Below are 23702 nucleotides of genomic sequence, written 5' to 3'. Positions count from 1 at the left end.
CACTTAACCCCAATTGCCTCACCAAAAAAAAAAAAAAAAAGGGTTAAAATAGCCGCCCTCAGGAACACAGTAAGGATTCATGTAACATCTTTAAGTACATGTGTGCAAGATGCTGAGGACATTAAGGCAAAAATGAAACCAGTGTGCCCTCAAAGAGCTTATGTTCTACTGAAAAACAATAAGGGGGGGGCGGCTAGGTGGCGCAGTGGATAAAGCACTGGCCCTGGATTCGGGAGTACCTGAGTTCAGATCCGGCCTCAGACACTTGACACTTGCTAGCTGTGTGACCCTGGGCAAGTCACTTAACCCCATTGCCCCGCAAAAAAAAAAAAAAAAAAGAAAGAAAAGAAAAGAAAAACAATAAGAAATAAAAAGAATTGTCAAGTAGCAACCAGCACCTCTTTGAAGTATGAAAACACAAAACTGCTGTAGACCCAGTCAGCGTGGTTTTATAATTTTTTCAGCAAATCAGAAATGTCCATTTTTAGAGTCTGCAAACAAAAGGGGTAACCCAATGATTCCAAGGGCAAGCCCAGTAAAAAGTCAGAAGAAGGGACTTTAGGGCATCTTGCGGTGAACGACTCCAGTGCAAACTAAATAGAAAAGCAAAGTCAGAAGCGAGTTGAGGGATTGTGGAAATAGGGAAAAGAGTAAAGGGACCAGAAATTGAGATGAAGGTGAAGATCAGATTTAGAAGATATCAGGGCAGCACAGCAGGAAATAGAGAAAAGTGCTGATGACAAAGTCAAAGGCAGGGCTGAAGTAGACTGAGTGTTCACTCTTTTATCCTCTCATCAATGCCTTGCAGATAGGTGGTACTCAATAATTATTATCACACACGTCTCCCCCACTAAATATCTCATTGGACAAAGGAATTCTCGTCTTACACTTCTTTTCTATTTCCTGCTTCCCTTTCACACCGCCCATAGCGGGTCCTCAGTGAATACCTGTTGAGTCACAAAACTCGGGATGGGCTATATAGTGATGGTGGCATGGAATTATGAAATCACAGAAGGTCAGAGCTGGAAAGTACCTTAAGGGTCCACATGGTTCAGCCCGCTAATTTTAAAAATGAGGAAAAAATGAGCTCCATGGACGTTAGATGACTTGCCCAAGGTCAAACCAAGATTTAGGGGCAAAGCGACCCTAGAACTCAAGGGTCCCAAATGAGTGCCAGGTTGTTGGCCTCCTCCCCTTCCAGAGAATCGGGGCGTTCTGGATGGGAAGGCCATGGGAAGAGTGAGGGTAAGAAGTCTAGGGGAACAGGGCCCCAAAACCTGCAGAATCAACCAAGAAAGACCCCCATGGGCGGTGGGAGAGGACCCCACCCTCCAGTACTCTGGCTCCTCTGGGCCTGGGTAGCGGGGTCGTATCGCCAGAAAGAATGTGGGAGGAAAAAGAAGAGCATCAGCTTCGGGGTGACAACACCTGGGTTTTAGATAAGCACAAGATGGGAAAGTTTCCATTTTTCTCAGAGTACTTTCCTGGGAGAAGGGAATATACTTTGGCCGAGAGAAAACTATATCTCCCAGAATCCCTCGGGACTCCAGAGATGACAGAATTTAACTGACATCACCAATAACCAATGGAGAGTCGAGGCGGCACTTCCTATTTCTATTCCTATCTTCCCCAAGGTTTTTGTTTTTTGTTTAAAGATATCCAGAGACCTCCCTGGTTCCCTCAGAGTTATAGGAGATAGTTTCCTCTAAAAGGGTCACTCCCGCCTCACCTCTAACCTGTACCGTCCCACTATCCCTCAGTAAAACCTTCCTCCGGCGGCCCACTCAACTACTTCCTCCACTTTAGTGCCGCCCTCTCCGTTACGTGATTGGCGAAGACTGGACTGATCCAATGGGGATCGGTAAGGTTCAGTGTCACTCTGGATGGAGGCGTGGCGGGGTGCGTGCGGCAAGGGACGCCTTCCCAAGGTGGTGATTGGATCTCACCTGAGGAGGAGGGGGCAGCGGGGCGGGGCGGGGCGGGGCGGGGGGGAGGGGGGTGGCCTTGGCGTTCTGGGGTGGCTGGAGAGAAAGAGGGCGGAGTAGGAGACTGAGCAAACTGAGCTTTGGGGTACAAGCGTCGAGCGCGGGCCACGTAGTTGAGGGAACCTTAAGAGACCGTGGGAAGGGGGCGGGGCTCTGGCCTGGGGGGCGGGGCGTGCGCTAGAGGTCGGCTCGTGACAGGGAATGGGGGGCGGGGAGAGGGAGTTGGAAGGTGGCACGTACTGGTGGGGAGAAGGGCGGGTGCGTTCAGGAGGACCACGTGGAGGTTGGGTCTTTGGGTGGCAGCTGCTTGGGGAGGGGGCCCAGAGAAATAATGAGTCCAGCACTGTCCCGGGACTTTGTAGGTAGAATTTAAGCCCAGTGGAAGGGGTGGGGTTGGGAGAGGGCAGTCCCGGGTCAATTGGGTAATAGTCAGATTGGTGAATTGCATGCAGGTGACATCACTGCCAGGTGTTCCCACCTTCTCTTTTTGTCTGTCTGTCTGTCAGATTTCCGACTTGAAAGGCATGTACCAGTGATCTCTGGCCGACCTTTGACTTTTCCCCTATTGGAGCGGTCCTAACCCCCTGCTGCTTCATCGTCGACACGCTCTGGAAAAACCTCGGGGAAATGTCAGACAAGGAGGCGGAGCAGGAGCCCCAAGGGGCTGGGCTGCGCAACATTAGCCCCGCTGCCCTTGGAGGCCTAGGCAAGACTCGCTGTCCAATGTGCATGGAGCTCTTTAAAGTCCCCAGGATCTTGCCATGCTTGCACACGTTTTGCACGGCCTGCCTAGAACAGTTGGAGCCCTTCTCCGTACTGATATTGAGATCCCCACACTCAGAAACGACCTCGGAGGGCGCGTGGCTCTGGGATAAGCAGCCCCAGCAGCTGGAGCCCCAGCTTAGCATCCTCTGCCCAGTCTGTGATACGGAGGTCCATCTGCCTCCCGGAGGAGTGAAGGCCCTAACCGTGGACCACCTGGCCATAAATGAGGTGCTGCTACAAAACCTGCAAGAGGACACCCCAGGCGTGGTGTGTGATCTGTGCAGTGACAGGGAAGTCGATAGTCGATGTCTCACCTGCAAGGTGAATCTCTGCCAGTTCTGCAGCCAGGCTCATAGGTAAAGAAGGGGTTGCCCTATTTGTGGGGCTAAGTGGAGGGTACAGAAAACTGGCATAGAAATTCACTGTGGAGAGAACTTTCTCTACTAGAGTTGAAATAAATGCTCCACTCTCTTGTGCCTTCTGCTGAACTAGGAGGGACTCCAATTCAAGTCAGTGATCATTAACAACTAGGAGGGACCCCAATTCAAGTCAGTGATCATTAACAACTAGGAGGGACCCCAGTTCAAGTCAGTGATTAAATGCCAACTACAAGAAGACACTGTGCCAGACAAAAAAGAAAAAATCCCTGTCAAAGAATTTGCCATTTTGTAGATTGAGGAAACAAACCTACAAAGGGAAAAATGATTTGCCTAAGACCACACAGGTAGTAAGTAGTAGGCCTGGGACCAGAACACAGCTTTTAATGTTCCATTATGCTCACAGTACAACCTAGATGGCTTTTCAGTATTTATCCTAGCTTGTACCAGGCAGTGGAAGGAAGGGTTGGTTTGACTGTTCTCTTGGTGTTTCTTTCCACAGCTTCTTGGTGAGTTAGGCCAGTGTGTGCTGGCAGCAGGGCATTGTCTTGCTTTTGGATGTCTTGGAATTTGGTGGGCAAACCAAGTCCTAGATATTTCTGTGCCCCCCAAGGACACCTCACCCCCCATGTTGCTGTTGTTGAGTCATATCCAGCTCTTCATGACCCCATTTGGGGTTTTCTTGGCAGAGATAGTGGAGTGGTTTGCCATTTCCTTCTCCAGCTCATTTGACAGATGATACTGAGGCAAACAGGGTGAAGTGACTGGCTCAGGGTCATACAGTGTCTAAGACCAACTTTGGAGTCAGGTCTACCTGACTCTGGTCCTGGTACTCTCCCTGCACGCCACCTAGATGCCCGTAGTGTCCTATGACTTACAACAACCTTGATTTTTTTCCTAGTAGGGCCATCTGAGGGATAGTATTTCTTCTTGTCATTTTAATCTGTAGTTGTGAGATGAAACAGACAGCTGACAGTAGGTCCCTCCTAGGTGACTCTCCCCATTCTAGCACAGGATCAGCCTTATTTTGTTACTTTGAGTGAATTCCTAGTTGCTGGTAAACCTTATGGTTCTGTTCATTTAAGATTGGTCACTGATGTGGACCTTCCTCTGATACTAAAGGTGACTAACGGGCAAGTTGAAGGCAGCTTAGGTCACATGCCCCATTGAGTGTTTGGTACTCTTGTAGTATTCTTCTGGTGTCCATTCTAAGTGTTTGCTAGTAGGAGAGCCCTCTGAGTCAGGAGCCAGCCAGCCAGCAGCAAGGACTGGAACAGGGAAGCCTTCACCAGCTGCTTTGGGGAAGGAGCTGCTACCAGGAGAAAATGCCCTCCCAAACCTTTTACTTGCACTTTAGCTGCATTTATTCAGCACAAGCTACTCTATAATTCAGTTCCCTTGAAGGGTCACTGCTGAGTCACTTAGCAGATTTTCCATCTCCTAGTGTAGAGTTTCACTTGAGAGCTCCTCTCCTGTTTGCCAAAGGGCAAATCCTCCTGCAGGCTCTCCTTTCAGTCTGTGCAGCCGTAAGTAGTGGGGTATAACCCCCTTTATAATCTGCTGTGGCCCTTTGGAATTTACTTCCCCTTGTGCCTTGAGCTGGCTTTTTTGTCAGATGCTCTGAGATTGGGGGTCAGATCTAGAACGGAAATTGCCTAGATTTTAGCAGGCTAAGATAACCATGGGCCGGCCTAAAGAAGAACTTGTGTGTGGGCTGTGCTATGGAGTCATTGTCAGTGGCTTGTGATCAATAGTAGTGACAAAGAGACATATCTAAGCATAATGGAGAAGAATTCCTACTCAGTTATCCAAGAGTGGAACAGGCCTCTGGGAAGGTAATGGGCTCCACTTATGTTAGATTTTCAAACCAAGGACGGATGACCACTCATGGCCATAGTGTAGCTGGGGTTCCTAATCTGCCACTGATTGGACTAGACAGCTTCCCAGATCCCTTCCATCTCTGAGATTCCATGGTTACCATTTCTGGGACACTTTGTATAGTCATCCGTTTCGGACACTACCTCACATTCTTTCTTTGCTGCTCCTCCACATTTATCTCTGACCACAAGTCAGTCAGTACAGTGATTTCATTTTTTTTTTTTTTTTGCAGAATCAGAAACATTAATTCGACCCAAAGAAATGCAGAAGTGGGCTTAGAACCCATAGCCCCTTAAAGCTCATAGCCACCGCTGATTTTGCCGAGTCATAATCTCCATCTCATCTTGTCCCTGTTTGTTTAACCCAGGCGGCAAAAAAAAACTGCTTCCCACTCAGTGGTGCCCATGAAGGACCTGAAAGGCTACAGCCAGATCGGGAGGCCAATTCTGTGTTCTGCCCACCCTGCTGAAGAGCTGAACCTGTTCTGTGAGCAGTGTGATCAGCCAGTGTGCCGGGACTGTGTGCTGGGTGCCCATCGGGAGCATGCCTATGAATTGATCAGCAACGTTATCCACAAGCATGGGAATTCCATGCGGGAGCTCCTCCATAGCACCCAGCCCCACGTGGGCACCTTGGAGAGAGCCCTGGCCCAGATCGAAGGCATAGGCCATGCCCTCCGGAGCCGCATGGATGCCCTCTCCGCTGACGTCCGGGAGTTTTGTGATGGATACATCACCGCTATCAGAGAACACCGGGATCAGCTGCTGAAGCAACTGGAAGACCTCCGGATCCAGAAGGAGAACTCCCTGCACCTCCAGAAGCTCCAGGTGGAGCAGCTGCTGGCGGACCTGCGGACTGGGGTCGAGTTCACGGAACACTTGCTGAGTAATGGCTCCGACGTGGAGATCCTCGTCACCAAGGGGGTCGTGATGAGCCGGCTGAAGAAGCTCCAGAAGACGGACTACAGCATTGGCCCCGGGGTGGACGATGGCATCTGCTTCTCCCCTCAGGAGAAGGCTGGCCAGTATGGTGGCTACGAAGTGTTTGGGGCCATTCTCACCAAAGGGGTTGATCCTGCCAAGTGCATTCTCCAAGGGGAAGGTAGGAAAGCCTTTCTTGTTGATCTCTAGATGGCTTTGGGGACGGACTCTTGCCAGATCAGTTTATAGCCCAGCACTCACCTTGAGCGCCTTTCCCTTTTGGTCAGTTTCCTGAGGCTGAGAGAGGAAACCGTTTGAGAAATTGGACACCTACATCCTTCTTATCTAGTTATCATGGGAGTCGGAGGGAGATGTTTTATGGACCTTCTTTAAAAGGTCATGAGGTGGGGGCAGCTAGGTAGTGCAGTGGATAAAGCACCAGGCCTAGATTCAGGAAGACCTAAGTTCAAATCCGGCCTCAAACATTTGACACTTGACAGTTAACTAGCTGTGTAACCCTGGGCAAGTCACTTAACCTTCATTGTCCTGGAAAAAAAAAAAAGAATGATGATGATTAAGGATAAGGAGTCAGAAGGCAGAGACTGAACAATGTTTTAGAAACAGGAACCTTGGGGGCAACAGAGTATCACTGGGCTAGAAAGGAGGATTTTCTTAATTCTTCTGTTCCTCTTATACTTTAGCCCTTCCTGAAGGGAAGCACATTCATTTGGGGTGGGCTGGTCATTTGACTTTTCTGGTTTCAATTTCTTCTGCTATTGAAGTGCTACAATAAGTGATCTTTTTAGGGGATCCCTTGTAGCTCTCTACTTTTACTGATGATCCCATAAAAGGACAGCAGGGACCAAACCCAAATGCTGAGTGGTCTGGTCCATTTTGCAATTGGCAGTTGTGGGTTTTAAGACTACCTTTAGGCTTCTGGGTGGTCCTGGGGCTACATGAGTTTGCATTGGAACTGGAGCTGGCTCAGGAAGTTCACAATTGCCCTGAAGGTCCATTTTCTGACTCTGGATATGGCTCGGGTTCAGGGTTCCTCTGGGGTTGCCAGGTGACCAGTCTTTTTAGAAAATGCCTGGAGATTCTCATTGCCTGAATCTCAGGTTCAGTCTTGGGGATGGGCTTGATGAGGTGTGGCCTAAAAACAGCTGCTGCATGACAAGTGACTCACAGTTAGGGGGCACTCCTTCAGTCACTCAGGGACAAGGTAGAAAGAATGTCTGTGGAGCAGGTTGAGACAAAGGGAAATGGTGTTTGTTTGTTTCTCTAAAGGCTGTGGAATAAGCTGCTGAATCCTTTGAGTCCTTTAAACTTGTTCTCTTGCAGTCATTATTTACTGAATGCTTACTTCTGCAGACCTCCATAAAGCTTGGGAGAAGCAGAAAGTCACCTTCACCCTGCTCTGCAGAGATATTTTGGGGGAGCACATGGGCAGAGGAGGAGAGCACGTCCGAGTGAGCGTCATTCACAGAAATAAGAAGGACTGGTTGGTATCCAACAGCTAAGTCTCATGGTTAACACACCTACAAGTGAAAACGCCAGACTAGCTTTTGGGGATATAGGTGCAGGGACCATCGTCACAGAGACAAAGCTGCCCCCTCCAGGGTGCTCTGAAAATTCTACTTAAAAGCCATGATTCCCATGGGTTACGCCTTTCCCTCGTCTGGCTGGGAGTGAGAGCAGGTCATTCTTTATCTGTTATAGTCAGACATACACCATTTGCTCTCTTGGGGCACTCACTCTCCAAGATCCGTATGTTTCTAGACTTTTTAAAAAAGTTGAATCTGTGCTGGACTGAGGTGCACTGACATCCTTAGAACCCAGATCTGCTTTGATCCATAGTAATGTTGAGAGGACATTGTTCATGTTCCAGGAGAGGATGGAACGAAAGGGAAGAAAATTCTAATAGGAAGAATAGGATGAAATTGGGATTCAAATCATAGCAATGGTTTGGGAGATGAAAGGGATCTCAGAAATAATCAACTCCCCTGAGGCACCACAGTATATCAGAGAGTACTTGCCATGGACTTAATGGACCTGGGTTCAGCTTCTGCCTCTGACACTATGTGGCCTAGGCAAGTCCCTCACCTGGACCCATTACTCCTCTGTAAAATGAGGGAGTTGAACCAGAACGAAAGCTTTGGAGGCGGATGGCTGCAGAGGCCATCCAATCCAAACCCCTCTCTTTTACAGATGAGGAAATCAAGGACCAGGAAGAGATAATGTGCACAAGGTTACTGAGTTACTGGGAGGTGAGATTTGAACACAGGTCCAGGATCTGACTTAAGAACATGTTCTTCCACCATATTGTGCTGTATGGTGTAGATGGCCGCTGAGGTCTCTTGCAGCTGTAGAGTCTGTACTTGTTCAGGTGTGGAATTAACTGGAAGAAGGGGTGGCTGTCCAGGGAGCTTCCTCGGGTCCCTGACAACAAGAAGGGCTCATGGAGTGATTCCCTTGGCCTTTGTAGAGACCCAAGTGTAATCGCTTCCTATGACAGATGCTCAGGTGTGTATGAATGAGTCTTTCTTAAACTCTCGTCCCCATTCAGTGTTCTTAAGACGATGGTTCAGGACAACAACAATGGGACTTACGCTATTTCCTTTATCCCTGAGGAATCCGGCCCCTACACTGTGTGCGTCTGTGTCAGAGGGCAGCACGTCCAGGTGAGATGGCCACTGGTGCTTATGCTGACCTGATCACCTTCACCCTCACAGCCCCCCCCCCCCAGGGTGGTCCTTTCCCCATCATAAGCAGACCTCTTCCTTCCTTCGTTCGCTGCCTTTGAGGTGCTTGAAGGGGGATGACCTCCATGGGGAAAAAGGATGTGTTTTGGAGAACCGGGTGATGTAGTTGATCACAAGAGGTTCCTGCACTCATCCTGTCTCTTCATTTAGTTCATTCTTTCTCCATCAGAATATCATGCACCAAGATGTCCATAATTGTGGGAAACAATCTACCAATAAGCACATTAAAGAAATAATCTCTGTCCTCGTTCCCCAACCATTAAGGCCTTCTGACCTTACTGGAAGGTTCAGGGGGGGTTGTGCCCATCCCACTTTGTCCACCTTGTATTTGTATAGCTCCTTCTTATTGGTTTGGGGCCAGACATGTTCTATCACAGACACAGATGCCGAGATGGAAGTTGTCCAGTTTTTCCCCCCATGACATCTAAGAACACTGTGCCACTCAGCTACCTCAAATTAGTTATTATGAATTACTATTTTAATCATATTATTTAATCACGATCTAGCCAGGAATAAAAGCAGCTAGAAGAGGCACTGGAGATCACTGTGATTCACAGGGAGAGTGTCTGGAGTTCAGCTGCCTGGAACAGAGCCCTGAGGGTCTGTGGTGAGAGGTGGGAAAAGGTCCTGCACCTCCCTTAGCATGAGCACACATATATACAGAGGCTTTTATTGTTTAGTAGAACAGCTTTTACCTCCTGGACTAGATTGTAAGCAGCTCACGACAGTGATCCTCCTCGCTTCTTCCAGTGTCTGGAGCTATTAAGAGCTGAGTGAATACTTGCTTACGGGCCACCCTCTGTTCTGCCTGGTTTGTGGTTTTGTAGGGCTCACCGTACACAATGACTGTGAGGAGAAAGCTCCGCCAGCATCAGGGTGTTTTTCATTGCTGCTCCTTCTGTTCCAGTGGGGGCCAGAAGAGCGCCCGCTGTGCCTGTGGAGGAACCATGGCAGGTGAGGACCCAAGCGTCCGAGCACATGTGGCAGGACCTGTGCTGCCCTTCTCTCCTCCCTCAGCCCTTGGGTTTGGCCAACACAGTCGTAGGCCTGGAAGGCGGCCTTGTGCACATCAGGCTAAAGGACTATCAGGCTGCAGGTTTGAGAACTTGGCAGTTAGGCTATGAGGCAGCTGATCCTGACTTTGGTGTGGACCCTGGAGGGCTGAGCCATGGCAGAGAAAACCACCAATTCCTCTTACACCCTGAAAAACAATTCAGCTAGGCCTCTTCTGGTTCTGCACGTGGAAGGGAGACGTGTGGGGTCAAGGTTGTTCATTGATTTCTTTGGCACAGTGCAGACCAGAAAGTAGATTGCCTAATGTCCATCCCTCTCCTGCACCCACTCATCCCTCTACACCCTCTCCACTTTTCCTTTCAACCAGGCTTCATTCAGCTTGGTACAAGGGGAAAAGTGCTGGTTCTGCAGTCAGAGAACCTGGGTTCTGGTCCTCTGATTCTTATTATCCCTGTGATCTTTGTTTTTGTTTTGTTTTGGTTTTTGCAGGGCAGTTGGGGTTAAGTGACTTGCTCAGGGTCACACAGGTAGTAAGTGTTAAGTGTCTGAAGCCGGATTTGAACTCAGGTCCTCCTGAATCCAGGGCCAGTGCTTTATCCACTGCGCCACCTAGCTGCCCCTAACCTTGAACAAGTAACTCTCCCTGGGCCTCAGATTATTCTTCTGTAAAATGACTAGAAAGGCTCTGAGGTGACAGCTATCTCTAATGCCTCTCCTAGCTGCTTTACACTCCTGGCTATGTGCTTATTAAATAATAATAATTCATGACTAAATGATATGATTAAAATAATAATTCATAGTACCTTATCTGGGGCATCAGGACCTGAGTTCAAACCCAGCTTCAGACACTTACCAGCTATATGATCCTGGGAAAGCCTCTTAACCCTGTCTTCCCACAAAACAAACCATATTACCTTTCACTCATCTACCAACTTATTTAGGATAAAAGTTCTGGTTAATGTGGTTGTGGGTTGACTGATATTAACCTGTTGTGAAGATCAGGTGACAGTGTTGATAAAGCACTGTGATAATAACCTCTAAGTGCTTCAGCCACTGATTGTTGTTAATAGTATCTCCCATGTAGTTAAGGAATTTAATGCCACGGAGTGGCCAAAGCTGGCTCTGTCAAGAGTTACTTTCCAGGGCTTGCCTTCTGAAGGCTGATGCTTGGTCTCCCTTCTACCACACCAAGGCTTCTGCTGATCAGTTAACAAGAAGTTTGCATTAAGCATCGCTGTGTGCAAGGCTAAGCACTGGAAATAGAGGAAATGAAACAGTCCCTGCCCTTGAAGATCTCACATTCTATCATGGAAAAACAGGAACGCAGAAGTGGATAGAAAACACGGACCGAATGCTTGCCCTTGGTAATAAGCCTCATCGCCACTGGAGTTTTTAAGAGTTCAGTCTAATTCTTGCTTTCTTGTTTGTGACCAGCAGGTGGGTACCAAGGTTGTGGACATGGACACAAAGGTCACCCAGGCCGTCGTCATTGGTCATGCTGTGGGGGGACAGAGGAGAAGTCAGACTGCTCACGGAACGTGGAAAAGGGGTGTTCCCAGAGGAGTCTGGTCAGGACGGTGGCACTCTGAGCTTTCTGATGATGAAAAGGCCGAGTTTGCATGTCAGTTACCAGGAAGCCCTAGGCCTTGTGGAAGAGCTGCCAGTTAATTCTGAAGAAACCACTAAAATAAATGTGCCTTATCTTACCATCTAGGTCAGTTTGCATTGTGTTATTGAGATTCCAAGTGAAATTTAGGGTTAGGTGGTCTTTGTATCACTGTCACAGATTGTCTCACAAAGTGTCCCTGATTACAAGGAAAAGGCAACATCAATTCATGGCTTGAATGTTACTGCCTAAAAGTCAAGGTATGTTTCTTGCTGATGGTGGATCACAAGCGTTCTCTTCATCTACAGAAGGGGCTATGCTACTAGATAATAATCACCAAAAAAAGGATATTTTTCTTTTCTTTTTTTTTTTTTGGTGGGGCAATGGGGGTTAAGTGACTTGCCCAGGGTCACCCAGCTAGTAAGTGTTAAGTGTCTGAGGCCAGATTTGAACTCAGGTACTCCTGAATCCAGGGCCAGTGCTTTATCCACTGCGCCACCTAGCTGCCCCAAAAGGATATTTTTCTAATCTAAACAGAGCTTTCCTTTCCATACCTACTACTTTCAGGCTACTAGAGTTGTCCAGGCATTTCAGTTGTCTGACTCTTTGCAATCCCATTTGGGGTTTTCTTGGCAAAGATACTGGAATGGTTTGCCATTTCCTTCTCCAGCTCATTTTACAGATGAGGAAACTGAGTCAAATGGGATGAAGTGACTTGTCCAGGGTCACACAGCTAATACGTGTTTAAGGTCATTATCTGAAGGGAGATGAGTCTTCCTGACTTCAGGTCTGGTACTCTATCCACTGTGCCACCGAGCTGCCACTACTGGCTAAAAGTCGAGCTGTTTCTTGCTGATGGTGAATCAACAGTATTATAAAGGGGTTTTGCTACTACATAATAATCACGGGGGAAAAAAGGGTATTTTCTAATCTAAAATAGGAGCAATAACTTGAATATATAGTTAGATAACCATTTTATATCCTTTTGGTACAATTTTCTGCTTTGAGGTTGAAGATTGGTTATAATTTAGCATTAAACCTGTTTTGCCCACTTTATCTTTTATGCCTTTTGGAACACATACAGACAAACTAGACTTCTAATGTGTACCTCATTTAACAAAATGCTACATAAAATAATCCTGCCTCTTCTTGAACTCTCCTCTTACTGAGTTGTTTTCCAAGAGACAATTTATATGACTGCAAGTGGCCAGGACTCTTCTGATTACCTCAAACGTGAAGAGAGTTAACTCCTGGTGAAGAATCCTGGTTGGATTACATCATTTCCCTTCCCAACCCTACCCCAGGCTATTAATGAATTAAGTTCAGAACTTGAAAAATTGAAGGAGGGGAAATCTATTAACTACTTCAGATCAGGGTGCACTGGAAATTGGGTAACACTGTTATTTGTCAAAACTTCCTGCTATGACAAAAAAAATCTGAATATTTCTAAGCTCTGCAAACCTTAAAATGCTATTTAAATGTAGCTAGAATTACTTAACTGAACAAGATGTCTCTTGTAAAAATTCAAGTACAAGCAGGAAAAACAGACAACTTGTGAGAGTAAATACATTCTAAAATGTAATATTTAGGATTTTAACTGTCCTTTGTGACAAAGCCAAGACATAGTGATTCAGGAAGCTTTCTGAGGTCATGGCAGCAATTGGTTTCAAGATCTACTTTCAGTTGTCAGTATTGAAGTACTACTATACCAGCTGACGCCAAAACTATTAGTGCTGTTTAAACTTCAATAACCTCAGAAGCATAGATACTACAGTTTACCAAAAAAAATTTTAAGATTTTTGAAATATGAATGGTACTTATTCAAATTCAACATAACTACCATTTTGTGCTATGACTCTAGTGGTTGTCAAACTTTACAAAAAACTTCCAACAGCTCCTGCTCCATGACTGAAAGGATGGCATTTGCAGTCCAAGCCTTTGGATCATTTGGAGAATATGGTTCTGATGATACATATGTGGCAGTTTTGACATGACCTTCCCCAAAGGTCAAATGGCCAAGCAAGAGGAGGACCTCCTCAACCAATCCATGGTTTGTGAAATTGTCACCTGTGCAGGATGTGATAGGGAGCCCCACTGTTAAAACTAAAATAAGTAAGAGAATTGAATAATTAAACTTTCAAATCTTTTTTGTCAAGTTTGTAGTCATTATACTCCTGAAGTTACTAAAGCTTAGGACTGCGCTAGGATTTTTAGGGTACCCTGTATATAAAAGCATTTATGACAAAGCAGACATTTGGTGCCATAGCTGAACTACCAACACATGCTTGCTTTCTTTAGAATCTTACGATGGCAGCACAGCCCTGCTGAATGAAAAGCTGTTTTCCCTTTGTCAGAGTCCTTCCCCGCTTCCTCCCCACCAAGGGACTGTAGTTGGGGTGTTGTCTGTCTCAATAGGGAAGGATGCTTGGACTAAAGATGCTTATTAATAACAGAGGGAAAAAGTAGGAAACATTCCTGCCTTATTCAATTAACATAAAGAAGGCCTTTGGTTTCTTCATTACAAGGACTGTATGAGGAGAGAAAGGAACCAGTGGAGCAGACAAGCCACTAGCCACGTACTACACTGTTTTTGTTATAATGCAGTTGACCCTTTTTCTATTTATTTTGTGTGTGATAAGTTTTTGGTTTGAGTGACACCCAGAAAATCCTAAAAGTGCGACAATCCTCAGCTTTGCATTTCTGTGGTAAGAGCTACCAGAATCCTCCTGTCATTCTGCATGGTTTTGCTCTAAAGCAGCCATCCTGTACAGTAAAGACAGTAGCTAGAAGCTCACCTTGGATCGATATTCTGGTCATGTTAACTTTTGTCAGATAACCAGAAAGAGAAGCTGTATTTAGTGGCACCCAACACAACCCGACCAGGGTATCTTTGGGTCGTCTGGAGTCAGCTTGGAGCCGCTGTGCCAAGCAGCACCAACGAGAACAAAGTACAGTAGGTATGACTTACCAAATGCTGCAAAGCAGTTGTTAACAACCCAAAGCAGTTGTTAACAACCCCCAGTAGTCAGATGGGACAGGGGCCAAAATAAAGAGTGGACATTTAAAGTTATCTTCCTTTAAATAGTTCAGAATAATACTCTAACACAAGCTCTTTTCAGGGAATCTCTTAACATATCTCCAAAAGCTGCCATTTTATAACCTGAGGAAGCTAACAGCTCTTTTTTGATTGCATGATGCCTTTGTTTAAGCAACTCTCCACCAAAGAGGGGAAAATCTCTTTAGAAACAATGTCAAAAATAACTGTGAGGCACCACCTCACACCCATCAGATTGCTAGGGTGGCAGAAAAGGAAAATGATAAATGCTAGAGGGGATGTGGAAAAACAGGGACAGTAGTGCACTACTACTAGACAGTAGTGGAGTTGTGAACTGGTCCAATCATTCTGGAGAACAATATGGAACTATGCCCACAGGGCTACAAAACTGTCTATACCCCTTGACTCAGCAAACCACTAATAGGTCTGTATCCCAAAAAGATCAAACAAAAAGAACCCATCTACAGAAAAAATACTTATAGATGCTCTTTTCATGTTGTCAAAGAATTGGAAACTGAGAAGGAACTGAGGAATGACTGAACAAGTTACGGTTTATGAGTGTTATCACTGTGCTGTAAGAAATGATGAAGGGAAACGTTTCAGAAAAACCTGGGAAGACTTATATGATGAAAGTGAACAGGACCAGAAGAATAATCTACATAGTAACACCAATACTGTAAGCATAACCGGCTATGAAAGTCTTAGGAACTTTGACCAAAACAGTGATCCATCACAACTCCAAAAGAGTCATGATATAAAATACTATCCACCTCAGATAGAGAACTGAGATGCCCCAAAAAATCAACATAAGAAAGCTTCTAAAAATTCCCCAGCTAGGTTGTTCAGTTCTGTTTTCGATGGAAAATTAAACGCCAAAGAGGATTTTGAGGTCAGCAAGAGTGAGCTTGGTGAAGGATTCCCCAGATCCAGACAGAACCTGTGTGGCTAAATTCTTTTTCCTGGTCTGAAGGTGCGAGATCTTCTCTTCTACTGTGTCCTCACAGACAAACCTAAAAAACCAAAACAAAACATCATTTTTCTCAGGCTGTATGGGGAAAACAACAACAACAAAACCTGACATAACTTGAAATTTGTGCAATAGTCTTTTCATGAGAATCTCTGAGAGGTTTTTATTTCTCCAGGGCCTAGAGGACTGACAAACTTTTGACTAAATTCAAGCCATTCTTGAAAAACGTGACTCCAAATGCCTTTCTATTTTCCTTTAAGACCAAAATAGTGGAGGAGGACTGAGTGAACAAAAGGCAGACCTATAAGGTGTAGAGGTCTAGCTTCCATTCAGAGAGGTTAGAATGTCATAAAGCATGCTGGGTTCAGCCAGGCACAACAAAGCCTGGGGACATCCTCTAGCAGAATCAAAACTAAAAACATGCTTTGCAATTCAGGCTAAGTGTCAAAGCCCTTTCCACTTGGCTCCCCTTATTAAAATAAGGCACCAGACAGTTAGATGCCTGCTTCCTTTTGCGGCACACAACAAGTACTCTTAAGTTCCCCTAAATTCATTTCCATTTCTTTACTGATTATGAGCCCCAAGAATCACATGCCTTAACCAACTGCAATACAATATAAGTGAATTCAACAACTTTATGCAAGATGCTGCATTGAGGAAGATCAAAATGTATGACCCCTGTCCACTAGATCAGAAATGGAAGGCAGCACAGGGGTTGAGTCTAACCTGTACGTGCACAGGAATGCCCTCTACAACATCCTCAACAAGTGGTCAAGTGGTCATCCAGTTTCCACTCTCAAGTCCTCCAGGAAGTGGCAGGGAACCCATTACTTCCTTAAGTAGAGTGGTTTTTGTTTATACCAAACAGAAATGGAATCAGAAAAGATAGATAGATTTAAGAAAAGTCTTTTCAGATGTGTAAGATTTCAGAAAAAACTGAATGGTTTAATAGATATAGTCAGCCTACTGCTGAGTCAAGAAAACTTGAGTTCAAACCTTTTCTCTGACACACAATGGTTGTATGATCCTGAGCAAGTCACATAACCTGTCAGTGTTCCCCCAAAACTCTCAGAGCTATAAGTTACAAAATAATCTGACAATCTACATTGGGAATTACACCCCTAATTAATTCAATGATCAGAACTTTTTCCCTACCCTAAAATATGAACAGACCCAGAAGATGGAAGATAAATCCTAGTAGAGGGAATGCAAAGCAATCACCCTGCTGATGGAATAATATGAGTAGTTAGTAGCTCAATTTGGCTGCAACAGAGACCATGAAAAGGTTTATGGAGTCAGAGAAGGCTGGAAAGGTAGTTTGGCACCAGGTTGTGGAGTGTTCTAATGCTAGAATAAGGAATTTGGACAGTGTGATGTAGGGGAAAGAGTGGTGTGTATTTGGAGTTTAAGCATCTGGAACTGAATCTCAGCTCTGTCACCTCTGTGATTCATAATCTCTCATTTGTAAAATGGGGGGGGGGGAAGGAATCACTGAATTAATAAAGAAACTTAGGAAGTATGTTTAAAGAAAAACAACAAAATAAACCATTAGCTTTAATTTTCAAAAGAAAGGAAAACCAAATTAGTAGTATCAAAAAGTGAAAAAGAATTCACGCAAAAAATGAATAAAGGATTCTGTTAGAAACTATTTTGCCCAACTATATGCCAATAAAACCAAGAACTTAAATGAAATGGATGAATATTTACAAAAATGTAACATCTGGATAAATAGAATAGGAAACAAAGGATTTAAATGACTCAATCTCAAAGAAATTGAAAACAAAACAAAAAAAGACCAAATGTATCAAAGAAAAAAAAAAAGACTAAATGCATTTACAAGCCAAATCTAGGGGCAGCTAGGTGGCGCATTGGATAGAGCACCGGCCCTGGATTCAGGACTACCTGAGTTCAAATCTGGCCTCAGACACTTAACACTTACTAGCTGTGTGACCCTGGGCAAGTCACTTAAACCCAATTGCCTCACTAAAAAAAAAAACAAAAAAAAAAACAAGCCAATTCTATCAAACAGAACAATTAATTCTAATATTATACAAACTGTTTACAAAGACAGGAAAATAATGAATCCCACCAAATTCTTTTTAAGATATAAATATGATCCTGAAACCTAAATGAGGGAAAATAAAGCAAAAAGGAGAAAAAGAAAAGCCTTATAGACCAATATCCTTAATGAACCCTGATACAAAAACCTGAAGTGAAATATTAGCAAAGGAACTAAAACAACATATCATAAAGATTGTACACCATGACCAGTATGGATTTATTTCAGGGTTGGTTTAATATTAGGAAAATAATAAACATAAGTGACCATATTAATAATCAAGAACAACAAAGATTATATATATCAAGATGCAGAAGAAGCTTTTGATAAAGTAAAAACATTCATTTTTGTTAAAAACACTATAAAACATAGGAATAAATAGATCCTTCACATGATAAAAAGTATATATCTAAAATGAAGAGCCAGGATTAAATGTAATGGGAATAAATGAAAATCCTCATCAAAGTAGCAGGATATGAAACAAATCCACAGAAATCATAAGCATTTCTGTATAATAGCAACCAAACCTAGCAGGAAGAGATAGAAATTCCTTTAAAATAATTACTCAGGAGTATACCTACCAAATCCGAAGAGGAACTAAATGAATACAAAACACTGTTTAAAGAAATAAAGACCTAAATAAGTAGAGATACACTAATTGCTCCCAGATAGGCCAAAGTAACATAAAAAAATGGACAATACTACCTAAACTAATTTATTTATTCAGTACTGTGCCAATCAAATTACCAAAGGATTACTTTCTAGAACTAGAAAAAATAACAAAATTGATTTGGAGGAGCAAAAAGGTCAAGAATCTCAAGAGATATGAAAAAAGTGTGAAGAAAGGGTATTACTTGATCTCAAGCTATACTACAAAGCAATAATCACCAAAACAATTTGATTCTGTTAAAAAATGGAAAGATTGATCAGTATGAAACAGACAAATTTAGTAGCCTAGTATCTGATAAATTCAAAGATACCAGAGTCTGTTGTAAGGCCTCATTGCATGTCAAAAACTGATGGGAAGAGGGCAGCTAGGTGGCGCAGTGGATAAAAGCACCGACCCTGGATTCAGGAGTACCTGAGTTCAAATCCGGCCTCAGATACTTGACACTTATTAGCTGTGTGACCCTAGGCAAGTCACTTAACCCCCCATTGCCCCGCAAAAAAAAAAAAAAAAAACTGATGGGAAAACTGGGCAGTTGTCTGGCAGAAATTAGGTTTAGGCCAACCTCACACCATATACCAAGATAAACTCCAAATGGACACATGATCTCAACATAGTAGGTAACATCATAAACAAATTAAAGGAACAAGGAAGAAATTATCTTTGAGAACTATGGATAAGGACCATGACCAAATAAGAATCACAGATCACAGAAGACGGAGTGGACAACTTGAACTCACATGCACACACGGAAAAACAAAAACAAAAAACCATTAACCGAATGCAGCTAAGATTAGAAGGGAAACATTTAAGTGAAAAAAAATCTTGGCAGTAAATTTCTCTCATAGAGATAGGGTTTCCAATATAAAGACTGATCCAAATTTTTAAGAATTATGGCCTTTCCTCAATTGATAAACGGTCAATGGCCATGAATAAGCAGTTTTTGGAGTAAGAAATCCAAGCTATCAATAGCCATATATAAAAAGTACTCCAAATGACCAATTAGAGAAATGAAAATTAAAGCAACCTCATATATATAAGACGGACAGAGTTGACAAAAAAGGAGAATGACAAATTCTGGAGTAGGATGCATTACTGTTAGAGCTGTGAACTGGTCTGGACATTCTGGAAAGCAATTTGGTTCTGTGCCCGAAAAGTTAATAAACTGTGCAATACTCTCTGACTCAACAATACAACTACCGGGCCTATTCATGGAGGAGATCAAAAGAAGAGGAAAAGGTCTTCTATATACAAAATATTTATAGTAGCTCTTTTTTGTGGTGGCGAAATAGTTGTTGAACACATACATCAATCATTTCAAACCAACAAACAGAGGGTAGAAGAGTTCATATCCTATCCAGAGAAAGCAGAGTAACTTGTCCAAAAAAGAATCTTAGAAGGCCTCTGAGTCCTGAAAGATCATTTCTCACCTGTGTATGACCACATCTTTTTTTTGTCCAACTCGGTAAATTCGGTCACAAGCTTGGTCCTCGAGTGCTGGATTCCTGTCATAGATGAGAGGAAAAGGTAAAGGTTTTAGCAACTTGAACTGTACCTGCCTCAGTGATGCTAAAAACTTGTTTTTCTGTATCTCACAGTAATACTGTGCAACCATCTATCCTACACGTTTTGGACAGAGCTAATGCTCCTCCTTAATAATTTCTTGCCCTGGGGGCAGCTAGGTGGCCCAGTGGATTAGAGCACTGGCCCTGGAGTCAGGAGAACTCGAGTTCAAATCCGGCCTCAGAAACTTGACACTTACTGGCTGTGTGACCCTGGGCAAATCACTTAACCTCTACTGCTTTACCAAAAAATAAAATTAATAATAATAATTCCTTAACCTGTCATTACATGAGAACTGTTAGCTACTAAGGCAAGAGTAAGATCAGGCCTATCTCCAAAGAGTCAACCTGTCCTGTTGCTTAAAAATGTCTATTTTTCAACCGCAGTCTCTTCTCTAATACCCTCTTCTCAACAGTTCAGTGTCTGACTCCTTAAAATCTCTAGGAATCTTCAGTTTCAGGAACTGCCATGATTCTTTACCATATCTTCCATACTCAATCTTCCCTCATAATGACCTGTGGAGTACCAAGCTCAGCAAAGCCTAAACCTAATTACCCAGAGCTCTGCCGAGGTATGGTAGCTCTAACTGTGCCAATTCTAAGCTGGTGAGGACTGAAGCACAACAAGAATCCCTGGGAGCACTGCTCATTATGGAAATTCCTGATGGGAGTAAGAGTCAAGACAACAAAAGATAATTATTAAAAATGCTCACAGCACCTGTCTGATTCATTCAAATTCATATGCAAACAGAGTATAACTGTGTTTCTGGTCTTTACCCCTGTCAAGTCCAATGCAAACACTAATGTAGAGTTGGCGTGTTAAGTATACTTCAGCTTCCTCTGCATGTCATTGGAAAATTCTTCATGTTTTTTCTGACTAGTACTTTTTTTTAATTCTCCCCAGCTGAAATGTTCTTGGGACCCAGAAAACGTATTTGGAAACTGGCACGTTGTGTTGCAGCTGAAACTGACAGGTGCTTCCTCCCAGCTGCCAGGAATGGCCCTGCTTCAGTTACCATGGCAACAGATGTGCGCTTTAGCAACCAACTAGAAGACTTTAAGTCATCATTTGAAATCTTACTCAAGAATTCTGGGACGCCACCCCCCGACAGAAACACCCCCCACTATGTCGTTCTTATAACAACACATAAGCAAACACATGTCCATGTCCACTTCTAGAGAATAAAGTGAGAATTCAATGAATAAAGCGCATCCCTCCCTTCCTCTCCAGCCATCCGTCCTGCATAAGGAAAGAAAGCAGTCGGTACCAGTGCATATCCAGAAGAAAAAGGTGGTTCCCTCCAGTCAGGTTCAGTCCAACACCTCCAGCCAGCAGAGAGATCAGCATCACCTTCAGAAGGAAGCACATGTCACTAACTCTGAAAGGCCCTCAGCATCACCCAATGGCTGCTGCCAGATTTCCTCCTCTCTCCCATTACTGCCTGATGCCATGGGGATCACAAGATCTTCCCATCACTTCCTCATTTCAAAAACTCCCACTTTACCTCCAATCAGCCGGACATCAAAAATAAAGCGAGTGTCTGTGACAAGCACAGTGCTGTGCTGAAGTACGATTTCCTACCTGTAGTCTCAGCTTGAGAACTGGGTACAAAGCCAGAGCTCTGAGACACAGTTCACACTACCCTCCTACACCTACTCGTCTGCTCTTCACAGTTCATGGGGATGGAGAACCACAGGAAGAGAAAAGTCCTCACAAAAAGCACCATATCAACCAATATACAGGAGGAAATAATCCTACGTTCAGAATGCGGGTATTTTGCTAGTGTCCAAAATTCCATCAACTATAGGGAAAGTAGGCTTGAATCCAACTCTCAGACCTGTATGGATTTGCCAAGAGTCAGTAAGTTTGGAGGCAATTACAGATTCTGTTTAATGGTAACTAAACTTGTGTTGATATCAGAGACCGGCAATTCAATTGTTAGCAATAAATTAGCTCTCAGAACTCCTGACATCAAAGGACCATGAAAAAAATGAATGGGGTCTATGAAGCCAAATGTCATCAGTAAGAGAACTAATTCCTGTTGGCAAGACTGAAGGCTGTGATAGCCTCATACTGTCATTGTTAGCTTATATCTTTGTAGACAGTCAGTATCAAATTGACCAAACTGTGCCCTGGAGAGAAATTATAGACTGCTGATCTTCAAGAGGTTCAGTGATCAGTTTTCATGACCCGTTTCCTACCTGGGGCCGCCTGCTGCTGTTGAAGGCTTCCACGAGGTCCATCCTTTGTTTGGGATTGACAGAGCCATCAATGACAGCATAAGTCAGCCCACGTCTTTGAAGATGCAGAGCTATAATTTTCAGCATGCTAGTCCACTGAGACACGATGACACTAAAAGATAGTAAAAGGAATAAATATAACAAGCTCTAACTCAATCTATAGGTCTCAGTATGAGTTTCTGCTTAAGTGTCATCTCCAAATCCCTATAAATCTGATACAGGGGAAAGGCCACCAGCTCTAAAGTCAAAGGACATGGGTTGAAATCTCATCTCTGATGCATCAATCAACAAGCAATTAAATACTTAGTAGTTGTTATGGTTGTTGAGTTGTTCTTCAAACTGTCCAACTCTTCATGACCCCCCTCTGGGGTTTTCTTGGAAGAGATGCTAGAGTGGTTTGCCATTCCTTCTCCAGCTCATTTGACAGATGAGGAAACTGAGGCAAACCAGGTGAAGTGACTTGCCCAGGGTCACACAGCTCGTTAAGGGTCTGAGGCTAGATTTGAACTCAGGAAGATGAGTCTTCCTGACTCTAGGCCTGGCACTCTATCCACTGGGACACCTAGCTGCCCATTATTAGGTACCCATGAACTCTGAGCAAGTCACTTAACCTCCCTGAGCCTCAGTTTCCTCACCTGTAAAGTGGTGGGATTGGAGTAGCTGGCCTGGGGTTGCTTCCAGCTCTAGAGCCATGGTTCTTTATGCTTGTCTCTGAAGAGGTGGCTCTTCTTGCCATGGCCAGCCTCTTTGCTTGTGATCTCAGTCACATCCACTGAAAGCTTCCTCCATCCATTATTCCCCTCTCTTCTTTCTCTTCTTCAGTGTTTCCCTTGCTGGAGGCTCCTTTCCTATTGCCCAGAAACATGACCAGGCCACTAGCATCCTTAGAAAGCCTTCACGTGGCCCTGCCATCCCCTCAGGTTCTGATCTTTCACCACCAAGCTCTTAGAGTTGCCTCTCATTGCATCCACTGCCTCAGCTCCCACTCATTGCTCCACCCCTCCTAGAGCCATGCCTTTAACCCCAGCCCTTGACGGAAACTACTCTCTCCACACTTAGCAACAGTCTCCTCACTGCTCAATCCAGTCCCTTTTTCCAGTCCTCAACTTCCTTGACCACTTATCACCCACCTTCTCCTACCAGCATAGTCTCTCCTTCCTTTGCTTCTGTGATACTGTCTAGGTGACATGGTGGGTAGGACACTGGACTTGGGAATCAGAAAGGAGGAGTTTGAATGTTGCCCCAGGCACTTGATAGCTGTGTGACCTTGGGTAAGGTCACAGCTCTGTCTGCCTCAGTTTCCTCTTCTGCAGTGGGGATAATAATAGTATCTACTCCACACACAGTTGTTGCAAATTCTTAAAGCACTGTCAAAATGTTAGCTATCATCATCATGTTTAAATCGGGCCCCAGACACTTACTAGCTGTGTGACCCTGGGAAGACTTCATCATTACTTGTCTGTTTGTTTACTTGACCATTCCTCCTTAGTCTCCTTTGCTGGATCATCCATGCTCAGTAGATAAGTGCTGGTGTGTACTTCAGGACTCTGCCCTTTGCCTTGATTAATTATCTCCATTTAGAGTGTGTGTGAACACACACACACACACACACACACACACACACACACACACACACACACACAGAGGGTGGGCCAAAAGCCAGAAAGGGGTCTGCTTATTAATTACTTTGAAAAATTTTTTCTTTTCTTTTTCACCATTTACGAGATTTGACTTTTTATACAGTGTGTAAATTCATTTCCTATATACAGTATATATGATGCTATGGTATTGTAAATAAAAAAGAAAAGTTATTCAATATTCATGACTTTTGGCCCACTTTGTAT

General features: G+C 44.1%; 2 protein-coding genes across 9 annotated transcripts in view; one reads left to right on the top strand and one right to left on the bottom strand.

Moving 5' to 3' along the window:
* Positions 1 to 1885: 1885 nt before the first annotated feature.
* On the top strand, positions 1886 to 11605 carry TRIM45 (tripartite motif containing 45). Of its 8 annotated transcripts, none has more exons than XM_043999958.1 (7): positions 1886 to 1928; positions 2492 to 3106; positions 5373 to 6106; positions 7297 to 7426; positions 8492 to 8606; positions 9515 to 9641; positions 11136 to 11605. In XM_043999958.1, the coding sequence occupies exons 2-7, from the start codon at positions 2613 to 2615 to the stop codon at positions 11288 to 11290; spliced, it is 1755 nt and encodes a 584-aa protein (XP_043855893.1). In that variant the 5' UTR covers positions 1886 to 1928; positions 2492 to 2612; the 3' UTR covers positions 11291 to 11605. The 8 variants fall into 8 exon arrangements, with proteins under 8 accessions (XP_043855893.1, XP_043855897.1, XP_043855891.1 ...); XM_043999962.1 differs by lacking the exon at positions 1886 to 1928 and adding an exon at positions 2003 to 2070 and having other exon boundaries at positions 11139 to 11605; XM_043999956.1 differs by lacking the exon at positions 1886 to 1928 and adding an exon at positions 2003 to 2070.
* Positions 11606 to 14888: 3283 nt separating this feature from the next.
* TTF2 (transcription termination factor 2) overlaps positions 14889 to 23702 on the bottom strand; it is a 52492-nt gene continuing 43678 nt past the window's right edge. The window contains exons 20-23 of the mRNA XM_044004269.1: positions 21820 to 21970; positions 20886 to 20968; positions 19486 to 19560; positions 14889 to 15372 (exon numbers count right to left, since the gene is read on the bottom strand). Coding sequence (XP_043860204.1) covers positions 15228 to 15372; positions 19486 to 19560; positions 20886 to 20968; positions 21820 to 21970 — 454 coding nt within the window. The 3' untranslated portion in view covers positions 14889 to 15227. The remainder of the gene's footprint in view (positions 15373 to 19485; positions 19561 to 20885; positions 20969 to 21819; positions 21971 to 23702) is intronic.

This window comes from Dromiciops gliroides, chromosome 4 (genome assembly GCF_019393635.1).
Source record: "Dromiciops gliroides isolate mDroGli1 chromosome 4, mDroGli1.pri, whole genome shotgun sequence".
Lineage (NCBI taxonomy): Eukaryota > Metazoa > Chordata > Mammalia > Microbiotheria > Microbiotheriidae > Dromiciops > Dromiciops gliroides.
Note: the sequence above shows the minus strand (reverse complement) of the source record. Positions and strands in the feature narration are given on the sequence as shown.

Bases quoted from the DNA above. Each gene is read 5' to 3' on its own strand.
- TRIM45 (XM_043999958.1), top strand. From the start codon at position 2,613: ATGTCAGACAAGGAGGCGGAGCAGGAGCCCCAAGGGGCTGGGCTGCGC. The intron at 7,427-8,491 runs GTTGGTATCCAA...GTCCCCATTCAG, and splicing joins CACAGAAATAAGAAGGACTG to TGTTCTTAAGACGATGGTTC. The intron at 8,607-9,514 runs GTGAGATGGCCA...GTGGTTTTGTAG, and splicing joins TCAGAGGGCAGCACGTCCAG to GGCTCACCGTACACAATGAC.